The 21009-nt window shown below is 40.7% G+C and overlaps 1 protein-coding gene and 1 pseudogene across 6 annotated transcripts in view; one reads left to right on the forward strand and one right to left on the reverse strand.

Moving 5' to 3' along the window:
* The window catches only part of GOLM2 (golgi membrane protein 2), a 126503-nt gene that overhangs the window by 79501 nt on the left and 25993 nt on the right, over positions 1 to 21009 (forward strand). Inside the window, exons 10-11 of one of the 6 annotated variants that reach the window (XM_064366001.1) lie at positions 2260 to 2362; positions 2480 to 10259. The exons of 4 other annotated variants lie outside the window; for them this stretch is intronic. In XM_064366001.1, coding sequence (XP_064222071.1) covers positions 2260 to 2362; positions 2480 to 2522 — 146 coding nt within the window. In that variant the 3' untranslated portion in view covers positions 2523 to 10259. Of the gene's footprint in view, positions 1 to 2259; positions 10260 to 21009 lie in introns of those variants that run through there. One more of the 6 variants, XM_064366000.1, reaches the window with a different exon arrangement.
* Positions 9725 to 9876, reverse strand: LOC135270497 (U2 spliceosomal RNA; annotated as a pseudogene).

The raw sequence follows: 21009 nt of genomic DNA on the forward strand, positions 1-21009 counted from the left end.
ACACATCTCTTATTGTTTAGATCATTTCATATTTTCTTGTTGCAGCTGTCATGATTACTGCCATCCCCCCGCCCGAGTTATTTCCTCTTTCTCCTACTTTGGGTGTTCCTTTTAAAGTATAGTCTTCAGAATGAAATTACTGGGTCAAAGCACTTGACTAGCTTTATAGCTCCTGTTACATATTGTCAGATTGTTCTCTAGAACAGTTTTACATTGTCACTGGAGTTATTTAAGTTTAGCAGTTTCTCTGTCGCCTGGCCACATTGATTTTTATCACTTTTATAAGATATTTAGAATATAACGTTTCCTTAAAAGTGTTTTAATAAGCATTTACTTTTTGATGGCTTATTTTTATGTGAGGAATTTTATTGTAATTATTTCTTGGTATATAATCTGTGCATCAGTTTTGACGACTTAGCCTGAGCACTTTGTAGATTGGTCCTATTTGTTTGTATCAACTCTTTTCTTTGTTTCTTTCTTTCTTTTTTTTTTTTTTTTTTTTTTGAGACAAGGTCTCACTCTGTCACCCAGGCTTGGAGTGCAATGGTGCAGTCATGGCTCACTGCAGCCTTGACTTCCTGGGTTCAAGTGATCCTCCCTCCTCAGCCTCCTAAGTAGCTAAGACCACAGGTGTGTGTTATCACACCTGGGTAATTTTTGATTTTTTTTTTTGTAAAAATGAAGTCTTGCTCTGTTGTTGAGACTGGTATTGAACTCCTGGGCTCACACGATCGTCCTGCCTCAGCCTCCCCAAATGGTGGGATTACAAGTATGAGCCACCATGCCCAGCCCCATGTCAAATCTTTATAGATAATTCAGATTTATCACAGTTTTCCTCTTCTATTGTCTTCCCTGATATAAGATCTTATTATGCTTTTCATGCAAAAGGTTTTTTTAATTAAAAATAATTTTTTGTTGTGATGTTACACATAAAATTCACCAAAATGGCATTCAGTGGCATTTAGTACATTCACAAAGTTGTACAAACTGTCACCACTCTAGTTCCAGAACATTCTTATCACCCTGAAAGAAAACTCTATTCTTTCCTACCCACAGCACCTGGCAACCACTAATTTGCTTTTTTCTCTCTATTCCTTTTATATTAAATATCCAAAATTGGTGACTCTATGGAGTCAAATGGCCGGGCTCAGTGGCTTATGCCTGTAATCCCAGCACCTTGGGAGGATGAGGTGGGTGGATCATGAGGTCAGGAGATCAAGACCATCCTGACAAACATGGTGAAACCCCGTCTCTACTAAAAATACAAAAATTAGCCAGGTGTGGTGGCATGCGCCTCTAATCCCAGCTACTTGGGAGACTGAGGCAGGAGAATTGCTTGAACCAGGGAGTTGGAGGTTGCAGTGAGCGGAGATCGCGCCACTGCACTCCAGCCTGGGTGACAGAGCAAGACTCCATCTCAAAAAAAATAGGGAATCATACAATATGTAGCCTTTTGTGTCTGGCTTCTTTTATTTAGCATAATTCAAAGTTCAACTGTGGTGTAACATGTAACATGTATCAGTATTTTATTTCTTTTTATGGCTGGATAATATTCAGTTATATAGATACATTTTACTTTGTTTATTCATCTGTTGATGGTACATATGGGTTTTTTTTTTTGTTTTTTTTTTTGCTATTGAATAGTACTTCTATAAACATTTATGTACAAGTTTTATTGAACACTTGTTTTTAATTCTTTGGATATGTACCTAGATGTAAAATTGCTGAGTCATATGATAGTTCTATGTTTAGTTTTTTAAGGAACTGCCAAACCATTTTCCACTACAGCTGTACCATTTTACATTCCCACCAGCAATGTATAAGAGTTCCAATTTCTTCACATGCTCATCAGTCCGTCCATCTGTCCTTCCTTCCTTCCTTCCCTCCCTCCCTCTCTCCCTTTATTCCTTCCTTCCTTCTTTCCTTCCTTCCACCATGTAGTGCATATGAAGTAGTCTCTCCTTGTGGTTTTGATTTGCATTTCACTAATGACATTGAGCACCTTTTTTGTGTACTTTTTAGCCATTTGTATATCCTCTTTGGAGAATTATCCTTTCAAGTCCTTTGTCCTCTTTTAAAATTTATTTTTAGAGACAGAGTCTAGCTTTGTCACCCAGGCCGAAGTACAGTGGGACAGTCATAACTCACAGCGGCCTCAAACTCCTGGGCTCAAGCAGTCTTCCGGCCTCAGCTTCACAAGTAGCTATGGCTACAGACATATCCTACCATGCCTGGCTAATGTATGTATTTATTTTGTAGCTTCTTTGGACATGGGGTCTTGCTGTCTTGCCCTTGCTGGTCTCCAACTCCTGGCCTCAAACAATCCTCCCGTCTTGGCCACCCAAAAGCACTGGGATTATAGGTATGAACCACCAGGCCCAGCTCTTTGCCAGTTTTTATATTGGGTTATTTGTCTCGGTTGTTGAGTTTTTATTTTATTTTATTTTATTTTTGAGATGGAGTCTCTTTCTGTCACCAGGCTGGAGTGCCGTGGCACGATCTTGGCTCACTGCATCCTCTGACTCCCTGGTTCAAGCAATGCTGCCTCAGCCGGAGATCCCGAGTAGCTGGGATTACAGGCATGAGCCACCATGCCAGGCTAATTTTTGTATGTTTAGTAGAGTAATCAGATTTATGATTTGCAAATATTTTTACACAGTCTATGGGTTGTCTTTTCACTTTTGATAGTGTCCTTTCATGCACAAAAGTTTTTAATTTTGATGAGATCCATTTTATCTGATTTTTGTTTTTGTTCATAATTTGGGTATCATATCTAAGAAACCAATGCCAAAATCATGGTCATGAAAATTTGCCCCTATGGTTTCTTCTAAGACTTTCATAGATTTAGTTGTTATATTTAGGTCATTCATCCATTTAAAGTTAGTTTTTGTATATGGTTTGAGGTAAGCTCTAACTTCATTCTTTTGTATGTGGATACCAGTTGTCCAAGTACCATTTATTGAAGACTCTTCATTTCCCATTGAATAATCTTGGTATTCTTGTCAAAAATCTGTTGACCACAGATATGTGGATTTATTTCTGAATTATCAGTTCTATTACATTTATTTATATATCTATCATATGTCTATATTACACCAGTATCATACTGTATTGATTGCTGTAACTTTGTAGTAAGTTTTAAAATTGTGAATTGAATCTTTCAACTTCGTTCATCTTTAAGATTATTTTAGCTATTCATGATCCCTTATAATTTTATTGTAGGATATGCTTTTCCATTTCTACTAAAAAGGCAGTGATATTTTAAAAGGACTCATGGCTAGGCACAGTGGCTTACACCTATAATTCCAGCAGTTTGTGGGGCCAAGGCTAGAGGATCACGTGAGGCCAGGAGTTCAAGACCAGCCTGGGCAATGTAGCAAGACCCTATCTCTACAAAAAATTTAAAAATTAGCTAGGCATGTTGGCACAAGCCTGTAGCCTCTGCTACTCTGGATACTGAGGTGGGAGGATTGCTTGAGTCCAAGAGTTCAAGGTTATGGTGAGCTATGATTGTTCCACTGCGCTCTAGCTTGGGTGACAAAGTGAGCCCTATCTCTGAAAAAAAAAAAATTAAAAAATTGACCAGGTACATGGCTCGTGCCTGTAATCCCAGCATTTTGGAAGGCAAAGGTAGGCGGATCACTGGAGCCCAGGATTTTGATGCCAGCCGGGCAACATGACAAAACCCCATCTCTACAAAAAATACAAAAACTAGCAACATGTGGTGCCATGCACCTGTAGTCCCCATTACTTGGGAAGCTGAGGTGGGAGGATCACTTGAGTCCAGGAGGTAGAGGCTGCAGGGAGCTGAGATTCTGAGACTGTGCCATTGCATTCCAGCCTGGGTGGCAGACCAAGACCTTGTCTGAAAAAAAAAAAGACTGTAGATCACTTTAGAGAGCATCTTAATATCAAGTCTTTCAATCCATGAATGTGTGATGTCTTTCCATTTATTTAGGTCATCTTTAATTCCTTTCAGCAATGTTTTGCAGTTTTTAGTGCACAGGTCTTGTGCTGCCTTGGTTAAATTTATTCCTAAGCATTTTACTATTTTGATGTTATTGTAAATCAAACTGTTTTCTTAATTTTCATTTTAGACTTCTTGGTAGTGCATAGAAATATGACTGATTTTTGTGTGGATTGATCTTGTATTTTGCAACTTTATACAACCTGACACAAAAGGTCTTTATTTGTATATATTCAAGCATATTTACCTAGACTCTTATGATGATTTTCATTTCTTTTATATAAAATCATTTATTTTATAAAAATATTTTTTAATTCTATCTGGGACTAAATATACTATTCAATTTTTTTTCTTTCTTTTTTTTTTTTTTTAAAGACAGAGTCTTGCTTTGTTGCCCAGGCTGGAGTGCAGTGGTGAGATCTCAGCTCACTATAACTTCCGCCTCCTGGGTTCAAGTGAATCTCTCACCTGACCAATATGGTAAAACCCTGTCTCTATTAAAAATACGAAAATTAGCCAAGCTTGTTGGTGTATCCCTGTAATTCCAACTATTCAGGAGGTTGAGGCACAAGAATCACTTGAACCCAGGAAGTGGAGGTTACAGTAAGCCAAGATTGCGCCACTGCACTCCAGCTTGAGCAACAGAGCGAGACCCTGTCTCAAAAAAAAAAAAAAAAAAAAGAATTCTTGCGTTTATTCATGTTTGCTTTCCATAGAGTAAAAACTATTTAGTCATAAGGAAAATTTATTTTATTTTAGTTATTTAAGAGACAGGTGGCCTGGCACAGTGGCCCACACTTATAATCCTAACACTTTGGGAGGCCGAGGCAGGTGGATTGCTTGAGCCCAGGAGTTCAAGACCAGCCTGGGCAGCATGGTGAATCCCCATCTCTACAAAAGATACAAAAGTTAGCTGGGCATGGAGGCATGTTCCTGTAGCCCCACCTCCTTGGGTGGCTGAGTCGGCAGGATTGCTTAAGAACAGAAGTTCAAGGCTGCAGTGAGCCATGATTGTGCCACTGCACTCCAGCCTGGGCAACAGAGCAAGACCTTGTCTCAAAAGAAAAAACAGAGAGAGAGAGAGAGAGAGAGAGAGAGAGAGAGACAGGGTCTTGCTATGCTAACTGGCTAGATTCAAACTCCTGGGCTCAATTCATTTTCCTGCCTTAGCCTTCTGAGTAGCTGAGATTATAGGCATGTATCACTGACCCCAATGAAAATTCATTTTTTAAGTACAGTTTTGCTTTATAATTTTCTTCTTTTTTGACTTACAGTGTTTTTCTTTTGTTTTATACTTGCCAAATTTGTGTATCTAAATCATTGTTCTCAAAAATTTCAATGCAGCCGGGTGCAGTGACTCATGCTTGTTATCCTAGTAATTTTGGAGGCCAAGGCAGGTAGATCACTGGAGGCCAGGAGTTCGAGACTAGCTTGGCCAATATGTTGAAACCCCATCTCTACTAAAAATACAAAATTAGCCGTGTGTGGTGGTGCATGCCTGTAGTCCCAGCTACTCGGGAGGTTGAGGGGGAGGATCGCTTGAATCCAGAAAGTGGAGAGTTGCAGTAAGCCATGATCACGCCACTGTACTCCAGCCTGGACAACAGAGTAAGACTCTGTCTCAAAAAATAAGTAAATAAATAAATAATAAAAGCACTTGTAGGTACAAAATGACATGCTGTTAGAAAAAAGTTAAAAATTCTATTGAAAACACTATTAGAAAAATAGAGGAAGTCCTTAGACTTTATACAATTGCCACCATTTTTTTTTTTTCAGACAGGGTCTTACTCTATCACCCAGGCTGTACTGCAGTGGCATGATCATGGCTCACTATAACCTTGACCTCTTTGGTCTCAAGGGCTTCTCCCACCTCAACCTCCTGAATAGTTGGGACTACAGGTGCGCACCATCATGCCTGGCTAATTTTTGTATTTTTGTAGAGACGGAGTTTCACTATGTTGCTCAGGCTGGTCTCAAACTCCTGAACTCAAGCAATCCTCCCACCTCGACCTCCCAAAGTGCTGGAATTACAGGCATGAGCCACCACGCCTGGCCTCACTACAGATTTTTTGGCAGCTTTAAATTTAGTCTTTTTATTTTATAGCTTCGTATATCATATTTATATTTATACAGAGTTGCATATTTTTGTAAATTTAATTTTATATTACCACATAATGTAAAAATGGCTAGGACATTTTGTGGCATGTTTTACCATGTTTGGAAGATGTATTTGGGTTAAACTTTAGAATATAGGTTATTTGGTAACACAAAATGTAGTTTAGGGATACTTCAAGGAAATAGATATCTTCCAAAACAGTTGAAACTGAAAATCCATGCAAGGCCCACCTGTTTGCCAGCTAGGAGGGACATATCATTTCTACTTAGATGCTTTGAATAGAGATAAGAATTTACTTATTACATTTACTTAAATGTTAGCTCCCATATGGAAAGTCACAAGGGTAGTTACTCCAAATAGTAGGGAGTGGTTGTTGATCAAACTCCTTCTTGTATTGGCTTTTCTGTATAGCAGCAGGGTTTCATTTATTTAACAGTGGTTATTAATCATTCTCCTGATCAGCATTGGTGATGCAAGCTGGTGTATCATAGAATACCTGACCTTCCTTTACATATATAATTTTTTGGCTGGGTGCGGTGGCTCACACCTGTAATCCCAGCACTTTGGGAGGCCAAGGTGGGTGGATCACAAGGTCAGAAGATCAAGACCATCCTGGCCAACATGGTGAAACCCTGTCTCTACTAAAACTACAAAAATTAGCTGGGCATGGTGATGTGTGCCTGTAATCCCAGATACTTGAGAGGCTGAGGCAGGAGAATCACTTGAACCCAGGAGGCAGAGGTTGCAGTGAGCTGAGATCGCACCACTGCACTCCAGCCTGAGTGACAGAGTGAGACTCCGTCTCAAAAAAAGAAAGAATTTTTAAAAGTATTTTACAGTCTCTGGTCCAGATGGCTTAGTGAGTTCACCATTGACATATCCACCCAGTTCACACATATAACAAAAAAAGATAAAAGAAAGAAAGAAAAGATAAAAAAGACAAAAGAAAAGAAAGAACTAAAAATATATTCATAAGCTTAAAAACATGGTAACCATTTCAGTGCTCAAAAATAATAACAATAATAATAATAATTAAAACTTTTGAGCTTCAGGTCTGGAAAGGCAGGTTTCCAGGAATTTGGCTCTTGAGAGCAACAAGGCCAAAATGGTGCCATTTAAAATGGGAGTCAGGCTTACTCCTTACAGCCAGGACCTAATTATTGTCTCATCCCCTTTGGTGAGAGAAGCAGAAAATAAAACTATTGCTGACTGTCATCAAGGACCACAGCGTTTAGCAGCCTGAATGCTTATGGAGACACAATATTGTGACCATGCACTGAACATACCACCATTGGTTTAATACTGATGCTATTCCCAGTAGCACCATAGAGTAGAAACTCTGAAATGTGATTATTAAATCTCACCATAGACTGGGAAACTGGGTGAAAGCAACTTGAAAGTGACTAGATAGGCCAGGCGCAGTGGCTCATGCCTGTAATCGCAGCACTTTGGGAAGCTGAGACGGGCGGATTGCCTGAGCTCAGGAGTTGGAGACCAGCCTGGGCAACACAGTGAAACCCTGTCTCTACTAGAATAAAAAAAATTAGGTGGGCGTGGTGGCATACACCTGTAGTCCCAGCTACTCAGGAGACGGAAGCAAGAGAATCGCAAGAACCTGGGAGGTGGAGGTTGCAGTGAGCCGAGATCGCGCCACTGTACTCCAGCCTGAGTGACAGAGCGAGACTCCGTCTCAAAAAAAACAAAAAAAGAAAGAAAGAAAATGACTAGATAATATGGACAAATACAAAGAGGAGAAAAGAGAAAAAAAGTAAGTATCTCCACACACTGAAAATTAGTAAAGCAAAACTCCATTGATGTCAGGAGTTTGAGACTAGCATGGGCAACTTAGCGAGAGCCTGTCTCTACAAAAAATTTAAAAATTAGCCAGGCATAGTGGTGCACACCTGTAGGTCTAGCTACTTGGGAGGTTGAGGTAGCAGGATCATTTGAGCCCAGGAGTTGGAGGCTGCAGTGAGCTGTGATCAGGCCACTTCACTTCAGCCTGGGTGACAGAGTGAGACCCTGTCGCAAAAAATAAAAAATGAAAACCCTCCAAAAACATGAAAAATGTTAATGCTGAGACAGCTATATTAAAAAATGTTAATGCTTGGAGGGATCCAAGATGGTCAATTAGGAGCAGCTCAGGATTGCAGCTCCCAGTGAAAGCACAGAGGGTGAGTGGACGCCGCATTTCCAGATGGATTTTTATTGCCCACAGGCCAGGAGATTCCCAGGCAGAGGAGTCCCACGGGTCGCCAGTTCGGCTGGTTTGGCCGGCGCAGCTGTTTTGAACAGCATGGCTGTTTTGCCAGCGCCCCGGTGCGGCAGTTCTCCATACAAAATACACGGGTCTGGGCACCGTTTTAGCTGGCAATAGGAGCCCTGGGAAGGCAGAGTCGCCCATTCATGTGATTAATAAGGAGATTGAAACAAGGATCCAGGTCAGGAGATTCCCAGGCAAAAAAGTACAATGAATCTCAGCCCCACTGTTTCAGCCAGCACAGTGGGTTGCCACACAGGAAATCACACAGATCCCGGCACCTTTTAAACAGGCAACTGGAACACCTGAGAGAGAGTCGACTGTTCAACTGAAAAAAAGACTCTGAGGCAGGGACCCAGGTGATCAGGCTTGGCTGGTCCCACCCCCACAAAAAAACAGCAATTGGAAATGCTCTGGGTTGAGAGATTCACAGCAGGCAGAGCTGAACCCAAGAAGGTCCAGCTCTGTTGGGGAGGGGGCATCCGCCATTACTGAGGCACTCCACCACTATGGAGGTAGCCCACCATTGCTGAGGCAGCCTGCTGTTGCCAAGGCAACCCACAACTACACAGAGAGTCCACCATTACATAGGTGGGCTGGCTTTGCTGAGGCAGTTCTAACTACACCTATATAAACAGGACTGCAGGGAAGTTCACACAGCAGCTGGGTGGAGCCCACAGCAGCTCAGCAAAGCCTCTGCAGGCAGACAGTGACGAGACTGCCTTGTCACTGGGCAGGGCAGCCCTGAAAAAAAGGCAGCAGCACAACAGAAACTCATAAATAAAGCCCTAACTCCCCGGGACAGAGCACCTGGGAAAAAAAGGGGGTTTATGAGTTCTGCTGCACCAGACTTAAACGTACCTGCCCAGCAGCTCTAAATGAACAACAGAGCTCACAGCTCAGCACATGAGCTCCTATAAAGGACAGACTGTCTTCTGAAGCAGCTCCCTGACCCCCGTATATCCAGAGAGTCACCTCATAAAGGAGAGATCAGACTGACATTTGGCGGGTACCCTTCTGGGACAAAGATAGCAGAAGAAGAAACTGGCAGCAACCCTTACTGTTCTGTAGCCGCTGCAGGTGATCCCGAGGCAAGCAGGGCCTGGAGTGGACCTCAGCAGTCCTACAGCAGAGGAGCCAGGCTGTTAGAAGGAAAACTAAGAAAGAAATAACTTCATCATCAACAAACTGGACGTCCACTCAGAGACCCAGTTTGAAAGTCAACAACTACAAAGACGACAGGTGGATAAATCCACAAAGATGGGAAGAAACCAGTGCAAAAAGGATGAAAACACCCGAAACCAGAACACCTCTCCTCCTACAAAGGATCACAACTCCTCACCAGCAAGGGAACAAGGCTGGATGGAGAATGAGTGTGATGAATTGACAGAATCAGGCTTCAGAAGGTGGGTAATAAGAAACTTCTGTGAGCTAAAAGAACATGTTCTAACCCAATGCAAAGAAACTAAGAACCTTGAAAAAAGATTTGATGAAATGCTACACTTGATCTCAGCCAAAAGGCCGAGAAGTGATAGATTTGATGAAATGCTAACGAGAATAGACAACTTAGAGAGGAATGTAAGTGAATTGATGGAGCTGAAAAACACAACACGAGAACTTCGCAAAGCATACACAAGTTTCAACAGCCAAATTGACCAAGCAGAAGAAAGGATATCAGAGGTCGAAGATCAACTCAATGAAATAAAACAAGAAGGCAAGGTTAGAGAAAAAAGGGTAAAAAGGAATGAACGAAGTCTCCAAGAAATATGGAACTATGTGAGAAGACCTAATCTACATTTGATAGGTGTACCTGAATGTGATGAAGAGAATGAATCCAAGCTGGAAAATACTCCAGGATATTATCCAGGAAAACTTCCCCAACCTAGCAAGGCAGGCCAATATTCAAGTCCAGGAAATACAAAGAACACCACAAAGATATTCATCAAGAAGAGCAACCCCAAGGCACTTAATCATCAGATTACCAGCGTTGAAATAAAGGAGAAAATGCTAAGGGCAGCCAGAGAGAAAGGTCAGGTTACCCACAAAGGGAAGCTCATCAGACTCACAGCAGATCTCTCAGCAGAAACCCTACAAGCCAGAAGAGAGGGGGGCCAATATTCAACATCCTTAAAGAAAAGAACTTTCAACCCAGAATTTCATATCCAGCCAAACTAAGCTTCATAAGTGAAGGAAAAATAAAATCCTTTGCAAACAAGCAAGTACTCAGAGATTTCATCACCACCAGCCTGCTTTACAAGAGCTTCTGAAAGAAGCACTAAACAGAAAGGAACAACCAGTACCAGCCACTCCAAAAACATACCAAATGGTAAAGAGCATCAACACAATGAAGAAACTGCATCAACCAATGGGCAAAACAACCAGCTAGCATAAAAATGGCAGGATCAAATTCACACAGAACAATATTAACCCTAAATGTAAATGGACTAAATGCCCCAATCAAAAGACACAGACTGGCAAATTGGATAAAAAGCCAAAACCCATCAGTGTGCTGTATCTAGGAAACCCATCTCACATGCAAGGATACACAAAGGCTCAAAATAAAGGGATGGAGGAAGATTTACCAAGCAAATGGAGAGCAAAAAAAACCAGGAGTTGCAATTCTCGTCTCTGATAAAATAGACTTTAAACCAACAAAGATCAAAAGAGACAAAGAAGGACATTACATAATGGTAAAAGGATCAATGCAACAAGAAGAGCTAACAATCCTAAATATATACGCACCCAATACAGGAGCACCCAGATACATAAGGCAAGTTCTTAATGACTTACAAAGAGACAGACTCCCACACAATAATAATGGGCGACTTTAGCACCCTATTGTCAATATTAGACAGATCAACAAGACAGAACATTAACAAGCATATCCAGGACTTGAACTCAGACCTGGACCAAGCAAACCTAATAGACATTTACAGAACTCTCCACCCCAAATCCACAGAACATACATTCTTCTCAGCACCACATCGCACCTACTCTAAAATTGACCACATAATGGGAAGTAAGTCACTCCTCAACAAATGCAAAAGAACGGAAATCATAACAAACAGTCTCTCAGACCACAGTGCAGTCAAGTTAGAACTCAGAATTCAGAAACGAACTCAGAACCACAAGGCTTCATGGAAACTGAACAACTGGCTCTTGAATGTCGACTGGATAAACGATGAAATGAAGGCAGAAATAAAGATGTTCTTCAAAACCAACGAGAACAAAGACACAACATACCAGAATCTCTGGTACACATTTAAAGCAGTCTCTAGAGGAAAATATATAGCAATAAATGCCCACATGAGAAGCAAGGAGAAGTCTAAAATTGACACCCTATCATCAAAATTGAAAGAGCTAGAGGAGCAAGATCAAAAAAAATCAAAAGCTAGCAGAAGACAAGAAATAACTAAGATCAGAGCAGAACTGAAGGAGATAGAGACACAAAACACCCTTCAAAAAAATCAATAAATCCAGGAGCTGGTTTTTCGAAAAGATCAACAAAATAGACAGACCACTAGCCAGATTAATAAAAAAGAAAAGAGAGAATAATCAAATATATGCAATAAAAAACAATAAAGGGGATATCACCACGGATTCCACAGAAATTCAAACCATGATCAGAGATTATTACAAACAACTCTATGCACATAAACTAGGAAACCTGGAATAAATGGATAAATTCCTGGACACTTGCATCCTCCCAAGCCTAAACCAGGAAGAAGTTGAAACCCTGAATAGACCAATAACAAGGTCTGAAGTTGAGGCAGCAATTAAAAGCCTACCACCCAAAAAAAGCCCAGGTCCAGATGGGTTCACAGGCGAATTATACCAGACATACAGAGAGGAGCTGGTACCATTCCTTCTGAAACTATTCCAAATAATCCAGAAAGAGGAAATACTTCCCAAATCATTTTATGAGACCAACATCATCCTGATACGAAAACCCAGCAGAGACTCAACAAGAAAAGAAAACTTCAGACCAAGATCCATGACGAACATAGATGCAAAAATCTTCAATAAAATACTGGCAAGCCGATTGCAACAGCACATCAAAAAGCTTATTCACCATGATCAAGTAGGATTCATCCCCGGGATGCAAGGCTGGTTCAACATACGGAAGGAAGTCTATAAACGTAATTCACCACATAAACAGAACCAAAGACAAAAACCACATCATTATCTCAATAGATGCAGAGAAGTCCTTTGACAAAATTCAACAGCCCTTTATGCTAAAAACCCTCAATAAACTAGGTACTGATGGAACGTATCTCAAAATAATAAAAACTATTTATGACAAACCAACAGCCAATATCATACTGAATGGGCAAAAACTGGAAGCATTCCCTTTGAAATCTGGCACTAGACAAGGATGCCCTCTCTCACCACTCCTATTCAATATAGTACTGGAAGTTCTAGCCAGAGCAATCAGGCAAGAAAAAAAAAAGGGGGGGTATTCAAATAAGAAAGGAGGAAGTCACATTGTCTCTATTTGCAGACGACATGATTGGATATTTAGAAGACCCCATCGTCTCAGCCCACAATCTCCTGAAACTGATAAGCAACTTCAGCAAAGTCTCAGGATACAAAATCAATGTGCAAAAATCACAAGCATTTCTATACACCAATAACAGACTTAAAGAGAGCCAAATCAAGAACGAACTGCCATTCACAATTGCTACAAAGAGAATAAAATACCTAGGAATACCACTAACAAGGAACGTAAAGGACCTCTTCAAGGAGAACTACAAACCGCTGCTCAATGAAATAAGAGAGGACACAAACAGATGGAGAAACATTCCATGTTCATGGTTAGGAAGAATCAATATTGTGAAAATGGCCATACTGCCCAAAGTAATTTACAGATTCAATGCTATCCCCATCAAGCTACCAATGACCTTCTTCACAGAACTGGAAAAAAACACCTTAAACTTTATATGGAACCAAAAGAGACCCTGCATAGCCAAGTCAATTCTAAGCAAAAAGAACAAAGTGGGAGGCATCACACTACCGGACTTCAAACTATACTACAAGGCTACAGTAATCAAAACAGTATGGTACTGGTACCAAAAGAGAGATATAGACCAATGGAACAGAACAGAGGTCTCAGAGGCAACACAACATATCTACAACCATCCGATCTTTGACAAACCTGACAAAAACAAGCAATGGGGAAAGGAGTCCCTGTTTAATAAATGGTGTTGGGAAAACCGGCTAGCCATGTGCAGAAAGCAGAAACTGGACCCCTTCCTGACACCTTACACTAAAATTAACTCCAGATGGATTCAAGACTTAAACATAAGACCTAACACCGTAAAAACCCTAGAAGAAAATCTAGGCAAAACCATTCAGGACATAGGCGTAGGCAAGGACTTCATGACCAAAACACCAAAAGCATTGGCAACAAAAGCCAAAATAGACAAATGGGACCTAATCAAACTCCACAGCTTCTGCACAGCAAAAGAAACAGTCATTAGAGTGAATTGGCAACCAATAGAATGAGAAAAAATTTTTGCAGTCTACCCATCTGACAAAGGGCTGATACCCAGAATTTACAAAGAACTAAAACAGATTTACAAGGAAAAAACAAACAAGCCCATTCAAAAGTGGGTGAAGGATATGAACAGACATTTTACAAAAGAAGACATACATGAGGCCAACAAACATGAAAAAATGCTCATCATCACTGATCATGAGAGAAATGCAAATCAAAACTACATTGAGATACCATCTCATGCCAGTTAGAATGGCGATCATTAAAAAATCTGGAGACAACAGATGCTGGAGAGGATGTGGAAAAATAGGAACACTTTTTACACTGTTGGTGGGAGTAAATTAGTTCAACCATTGTGGAAGACAGTGTGGTGATTCCTCAAGGACCTAGACATAGAAATTCCATTTGATCCAGCAATCCCATTACTGGGTATATATCCAAAGGATTATAAATCGTTCTACTATAAGTACACATGTGCACGAATGTTCATTGCAGCACAGTTTACAATAGCAAAGACCTGGAACCAACCCAAATGCCCATCGATGATAGACTGGACAGGGAAAATGTGGCCCATATACACCATGGAATATTATGCAGCCATCAAAAACGATGAGTTTGTGTCCTTTGTAGGGACATGGATGAACCTGGAAACCATTATTCTCAGCACACTGACACAAGAACAGAAAATCAAACACTGCATGTTCTCACTCATAGGCGGGTGTTGAACAATGAGAACACATGGACACAGGGAGGGAAGCATCACACAATGGGGTCTGTTGGGGAGAAATAGGGGAGGGACAGCGGGGGGTGGGGAGTTGGGGAGAGATAGCATGGGAGAAATGCCAGATATAGGTGAAGGGGAGGAAGGCAGCAAATCACACTGCCATGTGTGTACCTATGCAACAATCTTGCATGTTCTTCACATGTACCCCAAAACCTAAAATGCAATAAAAAAAAGTTAATGCTGCTGACAAATCCACATTTGAAACATGAAAATAATTTTATGTAACAGTCTACTAAAGACCAGTATATTTAAGGGTGATCAAAGAAATAAATGAGGGAGCAATGGGGAAAAAAAGAGATTAAGAAATAGGCAGATAGGCCCGGCTCCGTGGCTCACACCTGTAATCCTAGCACTTTGGGAGGCCAAGGCGGCAGATCACTTGAGGTCAGGCGTTTGAGACTAGCCTGGCCAACATGGTAAAACCCTGTCTCTACTAAAAACACAAAAATCAGCTGGGTGTGGTGGCAGGCGCCTGTAATCCCAGCTACTCCAGAGGCTGAGGCAGGAGAATCGCTTGAACCCAGGAGGCAGAGGCTGCAGTGAGCTGAGATTGCACCACTGCACTCCAGCCTTGGCGACAGAGTGAGACTGTCTCTAAAAAAAAAAAAAAATGCAGATGGCCAGGCATGGTGGCTCACGTTTGTAATCCTAGCACTTTGGGAGGCCAAGGTGCGTTGGTCGCTTGAGCCCTGGAGTTCAAGACCAGCCTGGGCAACATGGTTAAACCCTGCCTCTACAAAAAAATACAAAAAACTAGCTAGGCGGGGTGTCATGTATCTGTCATCCTATCTACTCAGCAGGCTGAGGAAGGAGGATCAGTTGAGCCCAGGAGGTCAAGGCTGCAGTGAGTGGTGATTGTGTCACTGCACTCCAGCCTGGGTGACAGAACGAGACCCTGCCTCAAAAAAATAAAAATAGAAATAAAAAAAGAATGAGGCAGATATAGAAACAAATAGATATAAAATACAGTTATACCATTTAGAAATGAAAACTATAATCATTGAAAGAAAAAACTCAGTATATGAGATAGACCATGGACATAGCTGACCTCAGGAAGTTACTTGGAAGGTTATATTGAGATAGTTGGCAACAATGTAGCACACAGTGGCAAAGAGACAGACAGATACAGATACAAATTTATTATGTGACATATGTATATATGACAGAGATGTTATGAGACATAGAAGATGTATGTATGTTTAATAGAAGTTTTAAGAAGAGATTGGAGGAAATGGTGGGTAATCAGTACTTGAAAGGAATTTTGAAGGATGACTTTAGGTTTCAAGTTGAATATATCTGCTAATTATTAGGATAATGAAGAAAATTCTTGCTTTTAGACATTGTAGGAAAACTTTAGAATATCAAAAAATAAAGGAAAGAATCTTAAATGATATCAGAAAACATAGATTATTTCCAAGGAATTGACAGTTATATGGATAGGCAACTTTTCATCACATATCAAATCCAAAAAGATAGTGGAATAATATCTTCAACATGATGATTGGAATATAACTGCCAATATATAATATTATCTGAATGAGAACAAGGAGAATAAAATGAAGATGTATTAGTTACACAGCACTAAGTTTACCTCTTACGGATGGCAATGAAAGAAGAAGAGTACAGTTTACTTTTTGGTAAAAATAAAATTTAAAAAAAAAAAGAAAATTCAGGAAAGAAAATAGTGGTAAAACCTCATCTCTACTGAAAGTACAAAAATTATCCATGCATGATGGCAGGTGCCTGTAATCCCAGCTACTTGGGAGGCCAAGGAAGGAGAATTGCTTGAGCCCAAGAGGCAGAGGTTGCGGTGAGCCGATATTGCACCACTGGACTCCAGCCTGGGCTACAGAGTGAAAAAAAAAAAAAGAAAGAAAAGAGGCCAGGCACAGTGGCTCACGCCTGTAATCGCAGCACTTTGGGAGGCCAAGGCAGATCACCTGAGGTCAGGAGTTCGAGACCCTCCAGACCAACATGGAGAAACCCCCTCTCTACTAAAAATACAAAAAACTAGCCAGGCATGGTGGTGCATGCCTGTAATCCCAGCTTCAGGAGGTTGAGACAGGAGAATTATTTGAACCCAGGAGGCGGAGGTTGCTGTGAACTGAAATCATGCCATTGCACTCCAGCCTGGGCAACAAAAGTGAAACTCCGTTTCAAAAAAAAAAAAAGAAAGAAAGAAATAATAGCTTCACAAATGGGAGTGCAAATTGATCAAAGCTGTTGGTAAATTTAATTATCTCTTGGTTTAAAAAAGCTGTTGATTGATTGATTGATACACGGAGTCTCCCTCTCTCGTCCAGGCTGGAGTGCAGTGGTGCAATCTCAGCTCACTTCAACCTCCGCCTCCCGGGTTCAAGCAATTCTCCTGCCTTAGCCTCTCGAGTAGCTGGGACTACAGGCGCTTACCCCCACACCTGGCTAATTTTTGTATTTTTAATAGAGATGGGCTTTCACCATGTTGGCCAGGATGGTCTCAATCTCCTGACCTTGTGATCCTCCTACCTCAGCTTCCCAAAGTGCTGGGATTACAGGTGTGAGCCACCACACCCAGCCTAAGAAAGCTAGTTGTATATTAAGATAGGAAAAACACTAAGAGACAGTAGTAAAAGACAGAGAAAAGATGTTCCAGGGTAAAATGAGCTAAAGTTCATGTCCTGTTCAGAAAGAGAACAGGACAGGGAGCGGTGGCTCACTCCTGTAATCCTGGCACTTTGGAAGGCTGAGGTGGGAGGATGGCTTGAGCCCAGGAGTTCGAGGCCAGCCTAGGCGACATACTGAGACTTTGTCTCTACAAAAAGTAATAATATTAGCTGGGCATGGTGGCATGTACCTGTAGTCCCACCTACTTGGGAGGCTGAGGTGGGAGAATCACTTGAACCCAGGAGATCAAGGCTGCAGTAGGCTGTGATCATACCACTACATTCAGCCTGGGCAACAGAGTGAGACCCTGTCTCAAAAAAACAAACAGAAAAATAATGCTGAATACTTTCAACTTTTGTTAGAAAAATTTATGAAGTATGTATGTTCGAAAATTAAGGGTCATCATTAAAAGAATAGAAATATGATATATAACTTCCATCTAACAGTAGGTAGAGGAGGAGAAGGAATTAATATTGGAAAAAAAGAAAGATGCTCAAAGAGGAGAGCATAAACTTTAAAAGCAAATAAATAAGTTCAAATACTACAGTAGCCACACTAAACATAACCAAATTAATGTTATGTGTCAGAAGGCCAAGGATAAAAGAATATAAAAATAAAAGCTAGGGGCGTGGGGTAAAAAAAAATCCAGCTATATATGGTTTATAAATAAATTTTTTTTTTTTTTGAGATGGAATCCAGGCTGGAGTGAACTGGAGTGATCTCAGCTCACTGTAACCTCCACCTCCCAGGTTCAGGAGATTCTCCTTCCTCACCTTCCAAAGTAGCTGGGATTACAGGCATGCACCACCATGACCAGCTAATTTGTTATTTTTAATAGAGATGGCGGGGTTTCACCATGTTGGCCAGGCTGGTCTCAAACTCCTGACCCCAAATGATCTTCCCACCTTGGCCTCCCAAAGTGTTGGGATTACAGGCATGAGCCACCTCGCCCAGCCTATAACTAAATCTTAAACACACAAAGAAAATGCAAAAATAAAAGCACTATGAAAGCTTTAACACACACAGAAAATGTGAAAATAAAAGGACTATAAAAAGATACTCATCAAGATACTCCTCACTTTTGGATATGTACCCAACAGAAATGAACGCAGAGACTTGAACAGGTATTTGTACACCCATGTTCATAGCAGTATTATTCACAGTAGCCAAGTGGTAGAAACAACTCAAGTGTTGATTAACAGATGAATAGTTAAACAAAATTATATACACAAAGGAATATTATTCAGCCTTAAAAACAGAAGGAAATTATGACAAATGCTACAACATAGATGAACTACTTTTTTTTTTTTTTTTTTTGAGACCGAGTCTCACTCACCCAGGCTGGAGTGCAGTGGCGTGATCTTGGCTCACTGCATTCTCCGCCTCTCAGGTTCAAGTGATTCTCCTGCTTCAGCTTCCCTAGTAGCTGGGACTACAGGTGCATGCCACCATGCCGAGCTAACTTTTTTGTATTTTTAGTAGAGAAGGGGTTTCACCGTGTAAGCCAGGATAGTCTTGATCTCCTGACCTCATGATCCACCCGCCTCGGCCTCCCAAAGTACTGGGATTATAGGTGTGACCCACTGCACCCAGCCAACGTAGATGAACTTTGAAGACATCATGCCAAGTGAAATAACTCAGCCAGGTACTATGGCTCATGCCTGTAATCGCACCACTTTGGGAGGCCAAGGTGGGAGGATCACTTGAGCCCCAAAGTTTGAGTCCAGAAGTTTGAGACCAACTTGGGCAACATGGCAAAAACCCCCTCTCTATCATAAACAAACAAACAAAAAACTGGTACTTTTTAGAACATGTGGAGAAAGTCAACATAAATACCAAAAACAGAAAAAAAAAAAAAGACCAGGTGCAGTGGCTTACGCCTATAATCCTAGCAACTTGGGGAGGCCAAAGCAGGCAGATCACTTTAGGTCAGGAGTTCAAACCAATCTGGCAAACATGGCAAAACCCTGTCTCTACTAAAAAATATATAAAAATTAGCTGGGTGTGGTGGTACATGCCTATAATCCCAGCTACTTGGGAGGCTGAGGTAGGAAAATTGCTTAACCTAGGAGGTGGGGGCTGCAGTGAGCCAAGATCATGCCACTGCACTCCTGCCTGGGCGACAGAGGGAGACTCTGTTTCAAAAAAAAAGTAAATAAGTCAGTCACAGAGGACAAATACTGTAGAGTCCTGTTTATATGAAGTACCTAGAGTAGTCATTCATAGAAACAGAAAGCAGATTGGTGTTTACCATAGTCCAGAGGGGTGGAGAGGGAGTTATTGTTCAGTGGATACAGAATTTCAGTTTGGGAAGATGAAAAAAGTGTATAGATGATGGTGGTGGTTACAATCAATAATGGCATATACTTAATGTCACTGAACTGTACACCTAAAACAGTTAAGAGAGTAAGTTTTATGTAATGTACTTTTAGCACGAATTAAAAGTATTTCTTGGTAAAAACTAATTAAAAGAAAGCAGATGTGAAGGATTAACAAATGAAAAAATAGATTTCAGCTGGCTGTGTTGGCTTACACCTGTAATTCCAGCGCTTTGTGAGGCTGAGTTGGGTGGATCATGAGGTCAGGAGAGAAAAGATCATCCTGGTCAACATGGTGAAACCCCGTCTCTACTAAAAATACAAAAATTAGCTGGGCGTGGTGGCACGTGCCTGTAATCTCAGCTACTCGGGAGGCTGAGGCAGGAGAATCACTTGAACCAGGGAGTCAGAAGTTGCAGTGAGCCAAGATCACGCCACTGTACTCCAGCTTGGCGAAAGAGCGAGACTTTGTCTCAAAAAAAAAAAGAAAAAACTAGATTTCAAGGAAAAAGGAAAAATTAGAATGATCTACTAAAAAGAATCATCACTTTAAAAAATAGTAACTAGGAAGACAAAAAGCTCATAGAATTTCAAGGACTAATTGACAACTATATAATATGTTTTTAAATATATTTCTATGAAAACATAAGTCACAAGACTACAGAAATTTTGAAGCAAAAATTATCAAGTTTATATATGTATATGTATATATACATGTATATAGATCCCTATACTTGATGAAGAGAAGATATTTTTCGAGTACTCATGGAACAATTACAGAAATTGGCTAGATACTATATCACAGGGAGTTCTTTTTTTTTTTCTTTTTTTTTCTTTTTTTAAGACAGGGTATCACTGTGGAACACAGACTGGACCACAGTTATACAATCATAGTAGCTCACTGCAGCCTGGAACTCCTCAGCTCAAGCCATTCTCCCACCTCAGCCTCCCAAGTAGCTGGGTCTATAGGTATGTGGCACCACACCTGATTAATTTTTTTATTTTTAATTTTTTCTTTGTAGAGATAAGGGTCTCACTGTATTGCCCCAGTGCAAACTTCTGACCTCAAGCAGTCCTCCCACATTGGCTTACCAAATTGCTGGGATTAGAGGCCTGTACCAGCATGCCTGACCTCACAGGCAATCTTAGTAAATTTCAAGGAACTTATATTATGAATAGTGTTTTTAAACCCCTATGTTTAGATAAACTTAAAAAAAAAACCCTAAATAACTTATGGGAGGGACTTATAATGGGCATTTCAAAATGTACAGAACTGAACAATAGCATAAATACTATACGTATCAAAACATGAAGGATATGTCAGAATTACCATTTACAGCTAAACTTAATAGCCTCAGAAGCATTAAGGAAAAAACCTAAATGAGTTTAATTAAACTCAAAATAGCAATAATATTAGTGGTGGT

Source organism: Aotus nancymaae, unplaced genomic scaffold (genome assembly GCF_030222135.1).
Source record: "Aotus nancymaae isolate 86718 unplaced genomic scaffold, 86718_ANA_hifiasm-v0.15.2.pri h1tg000062l, whole genome shotgun sequence".
In the NCBI taxonomy this organism is placed as follows: Eukaryota; Metazoa; Chordata; class Mammalia; order Primates; family Aotidae; genus Aotus; species Aotus nancymaae.